The 19,868-nt window shown below is 38.7% G+C and overlaps 1 protein-coding gene across 5 annotated transcripts in view; it reads left to right on the plus strand.

Annotated features, from left to right (window-relative positions):
* DOP1A (DOP1 leucine zipper like protein A) overlaps nucleotides 1–19,868 on the plus strand; it is a 114,408-nt gene that overhangs the window by 77,859 nt on the left and 16,681 nt on the right. For all 5 annotated transcript variants that reach the window (XM_029223668.1, XM_029223667.1, XM_029223670.1 and 2 more), the window contains exons 18-25: nucleotides 797–1,056; nucleotides 2,577–4,566; nucleotides 5,399–5,510; nucleotides 5,617–5,799; nucleotides 7,214–7,339; nucleotides 12,135–12,269; nucleotides 15,034–15,089; nucleotides 16,244–16,348. In XM_029223668.1, the coding sequence (XP_029079501.1) occupies nucleotides 797–1,056; nucleotides 2,577–4,566; nucleotides 5,399–5,510; nucleotides 5,617–5,799; nucleotides 7,214–7,339; nucleotides 12,135–12,269; nucleotides 15,034–15,089; nucleotides 16,244–16,348 (2,967 nt within the window). The remainder of the gene's footprint in view (nucleotides 1–796; nucleotides 1,057–2,576; nucleotides 4,567–5,398; nucleotides 5,511–5,616; nucleotides 5,800–7,213; nucleotides 7,340–12,134; nucleotides 12,270–15,033; nucleotides 15,090–16,243; nucleotides 16,349–19,868) is intronic.

Raw genomic sequence — 19,868 nt, forward strand, 5'->3', positions numbered from 1 at the left:
AAGTCTCATAGAGGTGGCCCCAAATCTAACTACGCTGAAGCCCCACTCAGGATCAGATGTGGACTCTACTGGATGTTATTTCAGCTGGTTATTTCACGCAGCATCACCATTTTAAAACGGTCTGCTGTTGAACCCCTGTAATGAACTGGTCCCTGGGCCTAGGTGCTTTACAAATACCATCTGTAGTTTAATGACCGCCTGTCCTCATCACGTGAGGCAGTGAAGGCCCCAGTGAAGTTAAGTGATTTGCCCAAGATCGTTATACACGAGGTGAAGTGGATGGCCCAGATTTGAATCTTAGGTTGTCTGATTCCAAACTATACCTCCACACCTTTCACAGAAGGGCTTTCCTTGAATTAAGCACATCGCTTTCAACTGGTAAAGAGAATGGGAGCAGTGGGGCACAGACCAACATGAAAGTAGTGTTGACTTGCAGATGGTTCAGTATTTGGTGATGTGAACAGTAATATGTTGCTAAAACAAGACTAATTTTCTAAGGTTTTTTTCTTCTGTTTTTTAGTATTTATCTTTTAAAAGTAATGTATGCTTGTGAAATTTCAAAAAACACAAGAAAAGAGAAAAAACTATTTCTCCTTTCTTATTGTATCTACTGAGACTGGGGATTAAGATTATTAAAATACTGTGGTCAAAAGTTATTCTGAAGTATGATTACTTTAAAATAGTTAATTCAAAGCAAGGAACACAGCTTATCGTAATGTTAATTTTAGAAAAGTTAGAGTGTTAAAATTAAAGTAGGTATTTTGCTCTTTGTTTTAATTATTGGTGTTTATTGTAGGTCACTGTTCATCATGTTAGATAGCCTTAACAGTCTCGATGGTTCCACCAGCTCTGTGGGACAAGCCTGGCTGAACCAAGTCCTGCAAAGACATGATATTGCAAGAGTTTTGGAACCACTGCTATTGCTCTTGCTTCATCCCAAAACTCAGAGGGTTTCAGTGCAGCGGGTACAAGCAGAACGTTATTGGAATAAGGCCCCCTGTTATCCCGGAGAAGAGAATGACAAGCATTTCATGCAAAACTTTTCCTGCAATAATGGTGACTATCCCACGGAAGTAGAACAACTTTATTTAGAATTAAATTATTAAAATAAAATGAAAGGCGAACACAACAGTGATTGTCAGGAGAACCAAACGTGAGAATTTCTCCCTGGGCTGATTTTCTCCCCTCCTCATGGACTAGCAGTGCTCACATGGGCTGTGTCAGTATGTACCTTATCAGCGACCATCACAGGGGACTTGGATCTCTGTTATCAGTTGCTTCTTTCAGGGGAGGACTCAGCCCAGCTCTGGTCAGAAACACTCTTCAGTATTAACAAATAACCTTTAGAGTTTATAATCCTGGCCCTGCAAGGCTCTGTAGATACTTCACTGGGAATCTTTAGTAAGCTTATAATGCACTTTATATTTCATGCATCATTTTCCTCATCTGTAAAATAGGAATGATGATACCCATCTCTAAGGCTTCATTGTGAATGTTAGATATAGTAATGTTTGTGACATATTTAGTGCAGAGACTAGTGTGTTTGATAAATATTCTCTATTGCTAGAATAAAGTCCACACTTCGCAAATTGCCAAATGATACCCTCTGTAATACACTGATAATGGCCCCCTTAGGTTAATATGCCTTAGGGACAAAAGACTCAGTATTTCGTTTGTATCTCTTGTCAAATAATCCTGTGAGGTCAGTAATGAAAGGTCATTTGACCGAGCAGGAAGCTGTTGCTTAGAAGGCTGTGGCTTTCTCAAAGTCCCACAGCTGGTAAGCGGTTAAGCTAGAACTAAACTGTCGTGCTCCTACTTCATCTTTAGTGTGTTTCTACAGAGCCTTGGTTCCTTTCTCTTACTACCTTTCCACTGCTTCCCCTGAATCTTCTAAGAACATGCTCTACCCTGCTTATTGCCAGAACTCTTGTGTTAGCGCTTTGCCTGCCATAGTTCCTGCCTGTCAGCTGAATTCTCATCTGTCCTCTGAGATCATTCTCAGACCTCACTTGTGGTGTCATGATGCTTTTCCTAAAAATTTGAAGCATCTGATTTTGCACCTCTCTAAAAGAATGTCCCCCCAAAAGTACCGAAATGGATGTTTGCGATGCCCTGCTAGTTTTAAACTTCTTAGAGAGAACAGTGATGTCTTTTCCTTACCTCACCCTCCTGTCCTGGTTTAGGGCCTTACTCAAACTATATAATTCATAAATGCTTGTTGAATTTTATTAAAATCAAGAAGATTATGTATTTATATATTAACTATATACTAAATGATTTTAAAAGGATGTCGTATTTGGGGATAAGGGCAAAGTTTTATATTTTATCTGTTAAATGTGCTGTTTTGTTTAATTCAGTTGAATAATAGGCCTTCTAGTATTGAATTGTCTATTAAATTCTAGTTAATGGTCATCTACATAATTTTCTAACTTAAGTCTAGCATATTAATAAATATTTTAATAGGAAAATATAAGGAGGTAATGAAAGTAATGATTAAAAATCTTGTTCAGTCTACGTTTCAGTTATTTTAATATATTTTATATTTTTCCTTTACTCTTTTTCTCACATGCCAGTAAGCCAAGTACAACTCATTGCATCGAAAGGAAATGGTGAAAAGACGCTTACCATGGATGAAATAGAGAACTTCAGTCTTACTGTTAATCCATTAAGTGACAGACTGTCCCTTCTAAGTACCAGCAGTGAGACAATTCCAATGGTTGTATCTGATTTTGATCTTCCAGACCAACAGATAGAAATACTTCAGAGTTCTGACTCTGGATGTTCTCAGTCCTCTGCTGGGGACAACTTGAGTTACGAAGTTGATCCTGAAAACGTGAATGCACAAGAGGATTCCCAGATGCCAAACGCAGGCTCCCCAGATGATGATGTTCAGCAGGTAGTCTTTGACCTGATATGTAAAGTCGTAAGTGGCCTCGAAGCAGAATCTGCATCAGTGCCATCTCAGTTAGAAATTGAAGATATGCCCCCAAAGGACAATGATGTAGATCCAGGCGAGGAGATGATTAAAAGTGAAGATCAGTCCGCTCAGCAGAGTCAGATTGCTTTGCTGAGTAACGAAAATTCTCAGTTTTTGTCTGTGTCTGCAGAGGAAGGCTGTGAGTGTGTGCCAAATGGAATCTCCAGAAATAGCTCCTCACCTTGTATTTCAGGAACCACACAGATTCTCCATGACTCTTCTGTTGCTGCTACAGAAACCAGATCTAGACAGAGAAGTCACAGTAGTATTCAGTTCAGCTTCAAAGAAAAATTATCAGAAAAAGTCTCAGAGAAAGAAACAATTGTTAAGGAGTCAGGTAAACAACCAGGAGCAAAACCTAAAGTAAAACTTGCCAGAAAAAAGGATGATGACAAGAAAAAAACTTCAAATGAAAAACTCAGACAAACCAGTGTTTTCTTTAGTGATGGTCTGGATTTAGAGAACTGGTATAGCTGTGGAGAGGGAGAAATTTCTGAAATTGAGAGTGACGTGGGTTCTCCGGGATCACGGAGATCTCCCAATTTCAACATCCATCCACTCTATCAACATGTGCTTTTGTATCTCCAGTTGTATGATTCATCAAGGACTCTGTATGCTTTTTCTGCCATCAAGGCCATCTTGAAAACTAACCCCATTGCTTTTGTAAATGCCATTTCAACCACTAGTGTAAATAATGCATATACTCCTCAGTTGTCTCTGCTTCAGAATCTATTGGCCAGACACCGGATTTCTGTTATGGGCAAAGATTTTTATAGTCACATTCCTGTGGACTCGAATCATAATTTCCGGAGTTCTATGTACATAGAAATCCTTATTTCCCTCTGCTTATATTATATGCGTAGCCATTACCCAACTCATGTCAAGGTCGCGTCACAAGATTTGACAGGCAATCGAAACATGCAGATCATGAGCACCGAAATTTTGACGCTCCTCTTCACTGAGCTGGCCAAAGTCATAGAAAGCTCTGCAAAAGGTTTCCCTAGTTTTATCTCTGATATGTTATCCAAGTGCAAAGTTCAGAAAGTGATTCTTCACTGTTTGCTGTCATCCATCTTTAGTGCACAGAAGTGGCACAGTGAAAAGATGGCAGGCAAGAACATGGTTACTGTGGAAGAAGGTTTCTCAGAGGACAGCCTGATCAATTTCTCAGAAGATGAATTTGACAATGGCAGCACACTCCAGTCACAGCTTCTTAAAGTGCTCCAGAGGCTCATTGTTCTAGAACACAGGGTAATGACTATCCCTGAAGAGAATGAAACAGGTTTTGATTTTGTGGTATCTGATCTGGAACACATCAATCCCCATCAGCCCATGACTTCTCTTCAGTATTTGCATGCCCAGCCAATCACATCTCAAGGCATGTTCCTCTGTGCGGTGATACGAGCTTTACATCAACACTGTGCTTGTAAGATGCACCCACAGTGGATTGGTTTAATCACATCTACTCTGCCTTACATGGGAAAAGTTCTACAGAGAGTGGTTGTTTCTGTGACACTACAGCTTTGCAGAAATCTAGATAACCTAATTCAACAGTACAAATATGAAACAGGATTATCTGATAGTAGGTAAGGGTTGATTTTTAATTTTGTCATTATTAACATTTTTTACATATATTACTGCTTAATCATCTAGTAAGTCAGTTGCAGTTTGGGGAAGTAAATTAGTGGTTATCATTAGGTTACGAACAGTATCTTATTTTCATAAAGAACATTGAGGAAGAGTATCAACAAAAGAATCAGGAGTGGAAAACAAGGAATATATAAACAGGACTTTTTTCTCCTAAGAGCTGAAATTAATTTTGATGCTCTTAACAGAGCTGGCAAAAGTAATAGAAAGCTCAGCAAAGGGTTTCCCTGGTTTTATCTGATATCTTTATCTAAGTGCAAATTAATTTCACACTAAAATTAATTTAAAATTACAAACCTTTTCCCATCTGATTTTACTTCTCATTCAGGATTTTCAGTTTGGTGATGCATTTTATCTGTATCCCCAGGCCATGTTCAAAATTAATCTGTCAAAATTATCCAGATGTTTAATAGACTAATGTCTGGCTTTATCTCCTGTGTAATCTCAGGTACTAGATATAAAATATAAGAAAACTGCCTGTATCCTTTAATATTGATATGCCTGCTATTACATGGTTGCTAGAGATTTACTGGCTGTATTTATTTTGTGTAGAATTTATTATCCAAAAAGAACTTTAGTACATTTAATGTGACTCACTTTTTTTATTAGAAGAGGATATAAAAGCTCCTAATTTATTCACTTAGTTATTTATTTATATAATATTTATTGAGCACTTACAGTGTGCCTGTCACATGCTGGACATTTACTACTGATAAAACACAAACTTCTCTTTCACAGAACTTGTGTTCAAATGGATACATTTTATTTCAGGCCTCTGTGGATGGCATCAATTATTCCACCAGATATGATTCTTACCCTTTTGGAAGGGATCACAGCCATTATCCACTACTGTTTGTTGGACCCTACTACACAGTATCACCAAGTAAGACTGCACAAATATTTGACTGCTTTTTAAAGATTATGAGGCCTAATAAGTCCCATTTGTAATCCTCAGGAAGTGATACATGTTCTTCCCCCAACTTCAATAGCTTTTGGTCAATGTAGACCAGAAACACCTGTTCGAAGCCCGCAGTGGAATCCTCTCGATCCTTCACATGATCATGTCCTCTGTGACACTGCTTTGGAGCGCACTGCATCAGGCCGATTCTTCGGAAAAGATACCCATTGCTGCATCCGCCTCTGTTACCACTGTTAATCTTGGAGCCACAAAGGTTAGATAATCCACACTTCACCCTTGGCGCTCAAGAGGCTATTTGAGGATTCTCCCAAAGATTATGTTCTGAATTTGTGAATAATTTGAGTAGTATTTATGATTCTCTGCATGGATTGTGTAATTAGTTATCAAGTAATTTTTTAACCGTTTTATTGAGATGACATAACACAAAATTCACCCTTTTTAAGCATATATAATTCAATCTTTGTGTTTGTTTTTGTTTTGTTTTTTAGTAAATGTACTGAGCTGTAGTACTGTCACCACAACCTAATGTTTGAGCGTACCCCTCACCACAGAAAGATGCCTCATGCCCATCTGCAGCCCCTCGGTTCCCATCCCTAACCACAATCAACCACTAATCTGTTTTCTCTACATCGATTTGCTTTTACCATTTACAGGCCATTTCCTGTAAATGGAATTATACATTATTTGGTCTTTTGTATCTAGTTTCTTTCATGTGACATAATATTTTTGAGGTTCATTCATACATAACTTTGTTCCTTTTTTTAGGACATTTCAAGCTGACATTTTAATATGCAAATCTCTCCTGGAAAACAGTTTAGCAATATGTACAGAGATCTTTAAGTTTCATAGTCTTTGACCTAGTAATCTACTTTAGTAATGAATTCTAAGGTAATCAAAATTATGTAAATATATACATAAAATATTTATTATAGCCTTATTTAATGGCAGAAAAAAGAGAGATCCTAAACAATAAGGGAATGATTAAATAAATTATCTGTTCAGTGTTACATTATGTAGCCACTAATGTCGTGGTTTTGAAGAATTCTTAGTGGATGGAAAGTGCTTAAAAGTTTAGTGGAACAGGGATGTTACATAATTAAACAAATATTGTATTTCTAATTATGTAAAAAAAATTTATCTGCAGAAAAAGGAATAAAGAAAATTCACGTGTTAATAGTGATTATCTTAATATGATGAGGTTAATCATTGATTTAAAAAAAGTGTTTTTCTTCTTATACTCTTAGGTATTTTCCAAATTTTCTTCTTTATATTTAGAGGGAAATTATGTGAATGTTTAAGAGCATGTTAGGCTATGGCAGGTTGTCAAATTGATATCCCTCAATTACCTCATCTTGCTCCTAGACCTGACTTCCTAGATCTGGGAGTCATGGGAGCACACCGGGCACTGCGGGGGAAGGGTAGAAATCATTAGAAAATTGTATTTAAGTCCTGATGTTTGGATTAAACTATTATAGGGGTTTTTTTTCCTTTTGAATTAAAATGACCATGGTTGCATCTCTTAACACTATTAAAGTTTCCTCTACCATTATGTAGGTAGTAAAACATACAAGTTCTGTATATTATTTCAAGAAAAACTAAAAGTGCAGTCCAGTTATTAATGCTTCCATAATTTTTAATTCACTTGTCATTTGCTTAAATTTTTGTAGAACTTGAGACAGCAGATCCTAGAATTATTGGGGCCCATTTCAATGAATCATGGTGTTCACTTTATGGCTGCCATCGCCTTTGTATGGAATGAAAGAAGACAGAACAAAACCACCACTAGGACCAAGGTATGTATTTGTCTTTTCATTTGGTAAGCATATGGTGAGCACATGCTGATTTTCAATTCTCCATTAGTTGCAGTGGGGCTGGGATAGGGTGGGTGGTGGAAAGGCAACAAGTTTGTGTACAGGTTTAGATAATGATATATTGCCTAAATTTCTTAAATAAATATAAAAGATATTTTATGTGAAGACAGGTAATTAATGTAATATTAAAACTGTAGCTGTATTTTACATAGAAATGGTAATATAATGCAATGTGTTTTTTAAATGATAGTCATTCAGGGTACAGGGCAAGAATATGGAGAGAAATTATCATCTTGACTAGTTTTTCGTTACAACGTGACCTCTTAAATCATTTCTAAATGTAATTCATATGTTGTCTTTGGATTATGTATATGAAAATTTTGTTGCTTTGTGGGTATGAAAGCTCAAAAAAGTGTTCTTGGACTTCACTGGTGGTCCAGTGGTTAAGAATCCACCTTCCAATGCACGGGATGCGGGTTCGATCCCTGGTTGGGGAACTAAGATCCCACATGCCGCGGGGCAACTAAGCCTGCGCACCACAACCAGAGAGCCCATATGCCGCAACTACAGAGTTCACATGCTCTGGAGCCCGTGCACCACGACTAGAGAGAAACCCACGCGCCACGACTAGAGAGAAACCCGCGCGCCACAACTAGAGAGGAGCCTGCGCGCCGCAACAAAAAGATCCCACGTGCCACCTCTAAGACCCGATGCAGCCAAAAATAAATGAAATTAATAAATTTTTTTTAATCTGAAAAGAAAAAAAGCTCAAAAAAGTGTTCTATATTGGATATAAATACTAACTCATTAGAATACTAAGGCTATTAAATAATTTATGTTTCCATAAGATATATGATTTGTCCAGCTAAAGGTTTCTAATCTTATTTTTGTGCTGATTTCACATTACATATAGGCTGACATATCTAAAGTAATAAAAATAAACATTCCCACTTATATGACATTCTGCATGTGAGGATTCAGTAGTAGATATTACATTGGACAGAACTGAGATCCTAGACTATTTAAAATCAGTCAAGCACACGTGGTTTAATATGGCATATTGAACACATGCATTTTTCTCTGCTTTCTTCCCAAAAATGAGAGTAAAAAAATTTTCAATGGCAAAACCCACAATGACAAAGAAATTGGGAGAGGTCACCACAAAAAAATAAGAGTCAACAAAATTTTGCAAGATGAAAAACACATGTCTGAGTTGTAATTGACTTAGATATCAGTATCAGCTTCTCTGCTCTACTAAGTTGCTGCAAGAAGGGGTTCGATTCCCACTGTAAAAACTATAGACAGTTTCTGGAAGTAGAAGTATCAGGTACTTCTTAAAGGCAGAGGGTTAGGATGGGGCTGAAATCTGGAGGACTGATTGAGAGTTTATAGATCCCTTTTTCCCAACCCAAGCAACCAACCACCCCCCCACTTCTCTTACCCTATCCCATCAGGAGACTGGAGTCAAGTTTACTATGTGAAGAGTTTATCGAGAGAGGCTCTTGGGCTTACCTGGTGGTGCAGTGGTTAAGAATCCACCTGCCAATGCAGGGGACATGGGTTCGAGCCCCGGTCAGGGAAGATCCCACATGCCGCGGAGCAACTAAACCCATGCACTACAACTACTAAGCCTGTATTCTAGAGCCCACGAGCCACAACTACTGAGCCCACACACCACAACTACTGATGCCCACACACCACAACTACTGATGCCCACATGCCTAGAGCCCGTGCTCCACAACAAGAGAAATCACTGCAATGAGAAGCCCGTGCACCACAATGAAGAGTAGCACCCGCTCACCACAACTAGAGAAAGCCTGCTCGCAGCAACGAAGACCCAACGCAACCAAAAATTAATTAATTTTTAAAAAAAAAGAGGGGCTCTTGACCCAAGGGCATAAGGTTGACACAAGTAGAAATTAGACTTCATGCTGAAACCAGCATTCAAAAGTCTACATTTTGAAAAATGGGAATCACCCTCACCCCAGTGAGATGGCAGTAAGTTACTATGTCCCTCAGGTAGGAGTTTGGAGGATTCCTCTCTAGGAAAATGACCTGACCAAGAAAAAAGATCTATAGCTACTGAAGTTTTTGAGTCTCCTAGCAAAAACAAACTAGGCTGCTATCACCACACAGGAAGGCCCACCTATCCAGTAGTCCTGTGCACAAATGCTTGAGTTCCCATCATGTTTTACTTTCTTTTTGAAAGGCAATAGTAGCATAGTTGTTAAGAGCGCAGACTTTGAAACCAGATCTCTGGGGTTCAAATATTGACTTCTCCACTCACTAACTATATGACTTCTTCAGGGTAGCAGTACTACTTCATGGGGTTGTGAGAATCAGAAAGAAAGTGAGAGAGAGAGAGGGAGGAAGGGAAGAAGGAAAAATATATATATGGCACTTACCAATGCACAGTACTTAATAAGCACTCTGTAAATATATATATAGTTATATTATTATTACTCACATTTAAAATTGATAGAGAGCCAACTCTTATGAAGAAAGTCTCAAAAAATTAGACAAAGACCGAAACAACTAAATAGAGAAAGTCAAAAGAAACAATGGATGTAACAGAAGAAAATGTAAATAATAGTAATGTCCTTCAAGAGGTAAAACCATATTGCATCCATGAAATAAGAAGAGATTATAAAGACTATTGCAAAATTTTTAAATTATCTTGAATGTTAAAAAATTTTATAGCAGAAGCAAAACAAAATCAGTTATAAGGGTTGGAAAGTGAAAGTAGATAAATACCAAATATAGAATGTAAATTTAGAGATATGGAAAATAGGTGAAAGGAGATTTAAAAATTACGGAAAGGATACCGGAGGCTCAAGATCTTTTTGAAGAAAGAAGGAATAGAAAAATTGAAGGAAGAAAAGTATCTAAGAAATAGTACAAGGAAATTCTGCAGAAATGAAGGAAATGAGTTGCTGCAGGCACTGTAAAAAGAGATATGTCTACACAAAGATCAGCAAGTAATTTCAAAACACTGAAGATAAAAAGGAGATCTTACAGGGGCTTCCCTGGTGGTGCAGTGGTTGAGAGTCCGCCTGCCGATGCAGGGGACACGGGTTCATGCCCCGGTCCGGGAGGATCCCACATGTCGCGGAGCGGCTGGGCCCGTGAGCCGTGGCCGCTGAGCCTGCGTGTCCGGAGCCTGTGCTCCGCAACGGGAGAGGCCACAGCAGTGAGAGGCCCACGTACCGCAAAAAAATTAATAAATAAAAATAAAAAAGAAATTTAAAAAAAAGATCTGACAGTCTTCTAAAGAGAAAATACTGGTCATATTCAATGGAATAATGATAAGACTTGTCAACAGCAGCACTAGAAATTATGATGGGAAAATTAGTTTCAATCTATAATTCTAACCGAGCCAAACTGTCACTCAAGTGAGTTTTGACCATGAAATGTCTCAAAAAAACAAAACACTTGTGATCAATTTACCCTTTCTCAGCTATTGTAAGATGTATCTCCACCAGAGGAGGAAAAAAACAAGAAAGAAGGCAACATGGGGTCCAAGAAATAGGAGTTCCGACACAGAAGAAAAGGAAAGGGAATCTTTAAGACTGATGGTCACAGGAGAGATATCAAGATGATACTGTATAGCAAGCCTAGAGAGTACCAACCCAAGTAGAAGGTAGAGAGATTAATTATCTGATGTTTTTGAATACGCAATTACAGGACATTTACCGTCTTTGGCATGTTTGTGGATGAACATGTGATAGAGAAAACCAAGCAAACAAAAATAGTGCAAACACACAAATGCACGTGTATGTGCACACACACTTCTATTAAACACATTGTGACAATTAAGGAAGTTTTTTTAATAAAGGTAGAAAAATCCAACTGAAGTCATACTGCTTAATGATAACCATGTTTTCTTGTATATACTATCAGAATTTTAAACATTTACATATAAAATATTATGAATACGGGTATTGTATTCCTTTGATGTATATTCATTTATTTCATCCATCTGCTGGTTGATATACAATTATTCATACATCTTTTATTTTTTTCATCATGATTTTAGTGCAAAGAGGAAATTTATATACAAAATATGCATAAATAATTCTTCATATCATAACTCTGAAATGAATGAAAGCGCATACATAGTTCATCATATCCAGTGTTTCTTTGTGGAAGTCCTTAAAAAATTAAAAACAATTATATTTCTTTGAGGCAAATTATTTTATTAATCTAGACTCGTTGAACCTTATCATTGGAATGAATAATGAAAACTATTTTAAAGATTGGCAAAAGAAAACAGTTTAACTCTAGGGAAAACAAAAAGTCATACAAGAAAAGACATGCAGTGATAATACACAGCATAACCATAAGTAGTCATGTGAACCCTAGATGTTGATTTAAATGAAGTTATGATGTAACTACGTTGGGAGGGTAGGGAGAAAAGTGTAAGAGAGCTAAACCTTTGTCTTCTAAAGTAGGAAGTCAGTAGATGATGTGTAAAATTAAAGAAAATATTGTGAAGTAGGAAAAGTAATAAGAGTGTATATTACTCAGAAATGATAGAAAAGAGCTAAGAGTTGAGCATTGTTGCTTTGGGGCATGAGAAGTGTGAGGGCACTGCTATTTTGTCTTAAAAGGCTTGTTGTCCTATTTGATTTTTTGAAATGATGTACAGGTATTATATGGATAAAAAAAGAAATTTTACCTAAAGAAGAGGCCATAAAATATTCTCTTGATTCTGTGATTTGTCTTAAAAGACTTAAGTATACACGTACATAAGTGAATACAATGATGTGTTCTCCAGGTTATTCCTGCAGCCAGTGAAGAACAGCTTTTACTAGTAGAACTGGTTCGTTCAATCAGTGTCATGAGAGCAGAAACTGTCATACAGACGGTGAAGGAAGTTTTAAAGCAGCCCCCAGCCATAGCCAAGGACAAGGTAAGAAGAACTTTGATTTGTTTACAGTTGTATTTCAGAAATGACCCTGGTAGGTAAGATATTTTTTGTACAATACATCCTTTTATTTAAAAGGATTGCAAAAATGACTGCATGTGTTCCTCGAATCGCCCTAATAAAAACAGTTCTCAGTGTCTGCAGTGACTTGCTGTGTGATCATCCCTGTGGCCAGTGAAGAGCAGTTCACTGCTCGTAGCTCTCCAGATGTACGTCTAAGGCAGTTAGGGGCTGTGGGACCAAATTCTTAGGTGAGATTTTTCTGGTCATGTAAAGGAAGAGCACAGAAGCCAGAGCCCAAGGTCTGTTTACCTCAGTTGTTGCCTTTTTCACAGCTTCTTACTGCATTCTCTTCAGAATGAATGTCTCAAGTCTGTAAACTCCCCACATTTTGCCATAACCTTAGTTCTAGTCAGTGTCATTTCTTGACCATGTACAAACTGTGCTGTGCAAGGGCTACCAAAAAATGAATAACGGAGTCTCTACATTCACAATGCATTGTCTCTAGCTAGGCAGACATAAAAGTCTACAAATTACTAAAGTTATGGACTTCTCTACTTTTTTTGCTCTTTGTTCCAGAACACTAAGAGGTCCTATTTTCTTAAAAAATATTTACCAACTGAAAACATTAGATTTTAAGCCAAGGCAAAATAGACCTAATCACTTCCTTAAAAGAATTATTACACATACCTGAAAATATTATTTTTTCTGTTGCCTGAAGAGTGTATTACTTGTGTGTGTGAATAGCCAGTGTCCTTATTAACTTTTTTTTTCCTACCATGAGTTTAGTTTTATTTTATTTTATTTATTTATTTTTAACATCTTTATTGGAGTATAATTGCTTTACAATGGTGTGTTAGTTTCTGCTTTATAACAAAGTGAATCAGTTATACATATACATATGTCCCCATATCTGTTCCCTCTTGCATCTCCCTCCCTCCCACCCTCCCTATCCCACCCCTCTAGGTGGTCACAAAGCACCGAGCTGATCTCCCTGTGCTATGCGGCTGCTTCCCACTAGCTGTCTGTTTTACATTTGGTAGTGTATATATGTCCATGCCACTCTCTCACTTTGTCCCAGCTTACCCTTCCCCCTCCCCGTGTCCTCAAATCCATTCTCTAATAGGTCTGCATCTTTCTTCCCGTCTTGCCCCTAGGTTCTTCTGATCACTGTTTTTTCTTTTTTCTTTTTTTTTTTAGATTCCATATATATGTGTTAGCATACGGTATTTGTTTTTCTCCTTCTGACTTACTTCACTCTGTATGACAGTCTCTAGGTCCATCCACCTCACTACAAATAACTCAGTTTCGTTCCTTTTTATGGCTGAGTAATATTCCATTGTATATATGTGCCACATCTTCTTTATCCATTCATCTGTTGGTGGACACTTAGGTTGCTTCCATGTCCTGGCTATTGTAAATAGAGCTGCAATGAACATTTTGGTACATGACTCTTTTTGAATTATAGTTTTCTCAGGGTATATGTCCAGTAGTGGGTTTGCTGGGTTGTATCGTAGTTCTATTTTTAGTTTTTTTAAGGAACCTCCATACTCTTCTCCATAATGGCTGTATCAATTTACATTCCCACCGACAGTGCAAGAGGGTTCCCTTTTCTCCACACCCTCTCCAGCATTTATTGTTTCTAGATTTTTTGATGATGGCCATTCTGACTGGTGTGAGATGATATCTCATTGTAGTTTTGATTTGCATTTCTCTAATGATTAATGATGTTGAGCATTCTTTCATGTGTTTGTTGGCAATCTGTACGTCTTCTTTGGAGAAATGTCTATTTAGGTCTTCTGCCCATTTTTGGATTGGGTTGTTTGTTTTTTTGATATTGAGCTGCATGAGTTGCTTGTATGTTTTGGAGATTAATCCTCCTATTAACTTTTTAACAATTTCCTTACTGTTCTGAAATCACCTCTGGGGCATTTGTGATAGGATTTTAAATTTGCATGTGAAAGCTCAATTCAGCATAATATTTTGAGCATCTACTTGTGCCCGAGATATTGGGCTAAGTGTGAAGGATATAAAAACAAATAAGAGCAAATTCTGCACCTCTCACCTGCTGCGCCCCCTGCTCTCAATATACTAAATTCTGAATTTTTCTTTATATGGTAAAAGAGGAAGTTTTCAAGGGAATAGTTCATACTAAAAAGTAACGAATTGGTAAATTTTAGTGGACATCAGTATTATTTTCTTGCCAGTTACTGATTTTTAAGGACAGTTGTGTTCTTTTTATTATATGTTACACTCAGCACTACCTGTAGTTAAAGATTACATTTTAGGCTGTTAGGAGTTAGTTCAAATTTGGGACAACTACACTAATTTAACAGAAACATGTGGTAAAATAGATTTAAATTCCCATTTCATAAAAAATTTCTAGCTAATTCTGATAGCCCCAGCCAAGCATAGGCTGATTAAAATAAAAATAGTGTTGACGCTTACAGAGTGAGTGGATCATTAAAAGTAATGACTGGGGTATCAACTTCGGCTATGGGATTGGGGCGGGGGACTGAGAATAGTTTGATTTCTTCTGTCCATTTCCAACTTTTTAAATAGCTTTTGTTCTGTGTTTTCCCTACTACATGGAAGAGAGCTGCGTGGTTTTTATGACAACGTAGTGTTTGATTTTGTTTGCTTTTCATTTTTTAATTTAAAATTGGCAGTAAAATACGGAGTAGTTGCAACTATGAAAAGGAGAGGCAGCATTTTTCTTCACTATAAAACTGATTTCTTTTGTTTATAGAAACATCTTTCTCTGGAAGTCTGCATGCTTCAGTTTTTCTTTGCTTATATTCAAAGGTAAGATAACTGATGTGGATCTCTCCTCATTTCATTTAGCAGTGTATAAAAGTTAGGAAATATAGGAGAAAAGCACCTGAATTCTTTCAAGAAGTTGCTTATTTTTTTCCTTCTAAAACGAAAAGAACTAATAGTAGAAACAGAAAAACATTGTTTACGGATATACTAATAAAGGTCATTGGTCTCTTAATGACCCAGTCATGCAAATCCTAGGAACATAAACACCTAAGTGTATTAAAGATACACTGGACATTAAAACAGTGAACTGTAAGAAAATCATTGAAATATGAATGAAAAGCTACATCCTACTCTTGAAACCATGCCTACTGCCACTAAATCCATTATTTTGATATAGGCGAACACATGGTAATCTAATCTGTTTTTAATGTTAGGAATGATGATATGAAAATATCTTCTTTTTGTGGTATTCCAGTTTTGCATTTAACTGACAACTGAACAGAAGTTAGTTGATTTGAGTTTTGATGGACTTCTTACTTCAGAACCTGAATCTTAATCCTCCCTTATAGGGTAGTTTCCATTTTAATCATCAAGCTTGGCAACAGTCTGTGATCTATGATTAACATTTATAAAGTTAGGTTAAACTGGTTGTGATTTAGTGCAAGGACTGCCTAAAAGCTGAATTTAGGTTACATAGAGAGGAGTTAGGGTTAAGGTCAGCCGGAAACAGAGGTAATAATCTTGATTTCTCTAGAGGTGATTGATATTCAGGATAGATTGACGGCTCTCCCTTAGATGAGATAGAGACTCATAGGTGAAGGAAAAAGAGCCAATATGAGAGAGATGTGGAGAGAATAGGATTGAGTAGGTAACTATGATGGCAGTAATTAAACTGAGATTTATTGCAGTTGTATTTTACTTTTGAGAGTCCATGTGATTAAAACTTGGTATTTCTATACAGCAGAATTTCTAGACTAATAATTTACACTGGATATTTTCAGTGTGCTTGGTTTTCTTTTTATATATAATATTAGTAGAAAATATAAAGCTTTTAGAAATGTTCTATCACAGTCTATAAAAATTCAGGAAATGTTTCAGAGAAAGTAGTGGGAAAATATGGTAAAGACGGGAAATATAGGGAAAGTTAAAGTTGATGTTGGCTTTCTCTATATATAGAAGCTATGTTTATCTTGCAGAATTCCAGTGCCCAATTTAGTGGATAGCTGGGCATCATTGTTGATACTTCTGAAAGACTCCATACAATTGAGCCTTCCAGCCCCAGGGCAGTTTCTTATACTTGGGTAAGCAATTTCACTTAAAAATATGATTTCAAATAAAAGAATAATGTTCATTGTCTGATTGCTGAATAACATGTGTTGGGTGACTGTGTGACGTCTGCCTTCTCATGGGATTCTCAAAGGTACAGAACTAGATGTATAATATGAGGCCAGTAAAAAAAAAAAGGGGCGGGGGAGGATTCGGAGGGAACATTGTGTGTTTATACACGAGGAAAATGTAAATGTGCTAACATAAAGCTGTTGCAACCTTAGTCACTTAGGAGAAAGTGTGGGATTGAAAGGGGTGAGGGTGAGTAGGATGGCTGAAGGGGAACTTCCTAGAGGAGGGTCATTTGAGTTCAGGGCCCTAAACATAAAAAGATTTGGAAGAGTCATTTTCTCTCTGCCATGTTGTTTCCTGATCTGTGTTAATAATGTGTGTGATTATTTGATAAATTCCAGTCACCCTTAACTGCATGCACCATGATGTCCTAGGCAATGTCTGTCTTTTGCTCTCCATTATTCTTGGTTCATAATATGTCCCTAAGAAGTATTTGCTCAGTGAATGGAGGTGGTAGGAGCAGAAAGCCTTTGTGGAACAGGAAGGGGAAGGGTACACTGGGCAAGGTACCTTGTCTCATTTGGCTATGAAGTAGGGCACAGCAGTGGAATGGTGGGTGGATGAAAAGGGAGATGGGAGCTAGAAGGGGGAAGGATTTTGCATTTTCATTAAGAAGTTTGGCCTTGGGCAGGGGGTGGGAGTGATGGCAGGTTTTGAGGTGGGTCATGACTGGCAAATTAATAGTAGAATGGATCAGAGGGAAAAGAAGATGGACTAGGAATTGTTTCTCATGGGAGGTAGCCGGTTTGTGTGCTGTGGATGGTGGGATTGAAATCACAGGACAACAAAAGAAGGAAAGCGGGCCAGCAAAGGAGGTAGAAAAGCAAACACTGAAACATCGGAAAGTTAGAAGAAAACAGGCATATTCAATGTTCTAGAAGCAAAGAGAATTTAAGAGGGCTTGGCTAACCCCTTCAGAAAGATTAAGGAAGATGATATATAATAAAGAGGCTGTATTTATTGATGATTTGGAGAGGATGGGTGATTTAGGAGAGAGGAGTTTGGTGAGACGATAAGCACAGCAAGGGTTAGAGTGAGAAAGTAAGTGTGGATTATTCTTTGAATGTGTGATTATGAGAAGAAAGAGAACTGGCAAGGTAGCAGGAGGAAATGTGATTTGAAAGTCATCATTAATGGTAAGGATGACCTGAGGATGTTGAGTAGTGAACAGCAAAGACTCTTCCTGGATTCAAATCCCAGCTCCTTTACTTCTTTGCTGTATGGCCTTGGGCAGGTTATTAACCTCTCCATCTGTAAAATGGAGACAATAATAGGGCCTCCCTCACAAAGTTGTTACGAGGATTAAATGAATTAATATTTGTTAAATTCCTAGAATAGTGCCTGGCCAATGATAAGTGTCATGGAAGAGGAGAGTGCTAGACAGAAGACTGTAGAGGGTGGGGGGCTCCTTGACAGCACCAGATTCCAGAGGCAGCTGGGAGGGGGTGGAGCCCAGGGAATGGCAGGCGTAAGAGTGAGAAAGAAGGCTGCATTTTTAAAATTAATTAATTAATTAATTTGGTTGTGCCAGGTCTTAGTTGTGGCAGGCGGGCTCCTTAGTTGCAGCATGCGCGTGGGATCTAGTTCCCTGACCAGGGATCAAACCCGGGCCCCCTGCATTGGGAGCGCGGAGTCTTAACCACTACGCCACCAGGGAAGTCCTGCTGCATTTTCTCTAAGACTTTGCTACTCAGAGGTTGATCCTTCAGCCAGCAGCACTGGAGTCGCCTGGGAGCTTGTTAGAAATGCGGAGTCGCAATCTCCGCCCCAGACCACCCGAATCAGAATCTGCCTTTTAACAAGTCTCAAGTGATTTGAGTACACCCTAAAGTTTGAAAAGGACTGCTTAAGACAGAAGAGGGGAAGGAAAAGGAATACACTTTTCTCCAACCTGGGTTACATTACCTCACACAGTCCACATGTTTTCACGCTGAGTGGATGTAAATTCAACCAAGTGCAAAGAACTTTGACCTTCTGTTCAACCCCTGTAGCTCTGATGGTATTTTTATTTTTGGCTGCGTTGGGTCTTCGTTGCTGTGCACGAGCTTTCTCTAGTTGAGGCGAGTGGGGGCCACTCTTTGTCGCGGTGCACAGCTTTCTCATTGCAGTGGCTTCTCTTGTGGAGCACGGGCTCTAGAGCGCAGGCTCAGTAGCTGTGGCTCATGGGCTTAGTTGCCCCGCGGCATGTGGGATCTTCCTGGACCAGGGCTCGAACCCGTGTCCCCTGCATCGGCAGGCGGACTCTCAACCACTGCACCACCAGGGAAGCCCTCTGGTGGTGATTTTAAATGGGTAGTTGTCAGTATCTATATACACAGACATAGCTTCTCTGTTGTCCTTAAGAAAACTGGTGATTCTGGCTTGGCAACCAGTGGTCTAGAAAATTTTGAAGTGGAGGGGAGGGAAAGTGAGGGCTCTTTAGTAAAATGGCCTCAAGTGTTCTGGTAAATGTAGGAGTGTAGTCCTCCACCAGGAAGCAGAGAAGGGGTGGAGAGACAGTCATGAGAGCTGGAGGAGAGTAGATCAGCCTGCAGAAGCTGAGTAACACAGGGAGCCCAGCCCGGGCACAGTGAGCTAGCAGTCCTGCTCAAGAGCATCAGGGGTCACGATGATCCCTAGACCCTCGTGCTGTCTATTCTCTAAACCAAAAAGCTGAAGGAGTTTTAGACATTGAACGTGTAATGAAAAGAGCAGTGGACTCTGTCTGCAATTCCTGGATCAAAGATTAAGATAACTAGTGTGTGTGATAATTTTTAGTGATGACCGATAACGGTAAACACTGGAACTCAAACAACGTTCTCGTGAAGATTTCTGATTCTTATCTTCTGATCTCTAGTTCTGACCCTCATCTCTGGCACCCTGGGTACATCAGTAAACTTCTCCAAGACTATTTTCCTGTCTGTCAAGAATAACAGTACCTGCCTTACCTACCTCTGAATTGTTCTAAGGCTCAAAGAGGGACTATATGGACAGTTCTTTGAATCATCACCAAATATCCTGCTGGCTGATTTCATTAAAAATTAAGGCCCTCGGGGCTTCCCTGGTGGCGCAGTGGTTGGGGGTCTGCCTGCCGATGCAGGGGACATGGGTTCGTGCCCCGGTCCGGGAAGATCGCACGTGCCACGGAGCGGCTGGGCCCGTGAGCCATGGCCGCTGAGCCTGCGCGTCCGGAGCCTGTGCTCCGCAACGGGAGAGGCCACAGCAGTGAGAGGCCCGCGTACCGCAAAAAAAAAAAAAAAAAAATTAAGGCCACCTATTATGACTTGTAGCTTCTCCCCCACAAGATTTACTGTTTCCTCACCTGTTTTTTAATTCCGTTCTTGTTTCTTGGATAATGAACGATCCTACCTCCTTCTCAATGTGTGTTATCTTCTGAGTGTTTAAATTAAAAGTTGGACATTTTCAGTTATACTAGAAAATTCC

The sequence above is a fragment of the Monodon monoceros genome, unplaced genomic scaffold, assembly GCF_005190385.1.
Source record: "Monodon monoceros isolate NGI ecotype Baffin Bay Population unplaced genomic scaffold, NGI_Narwhal_1 Super_Scaffold_15, whole genome shotgun sequence".
Classification (NCBI taxonomy): Eukaryota; Metazoa; Chordata; class Mammalia; order Artiodactyla; family Monodontidae; genus Monodon; species Monodon monoceros.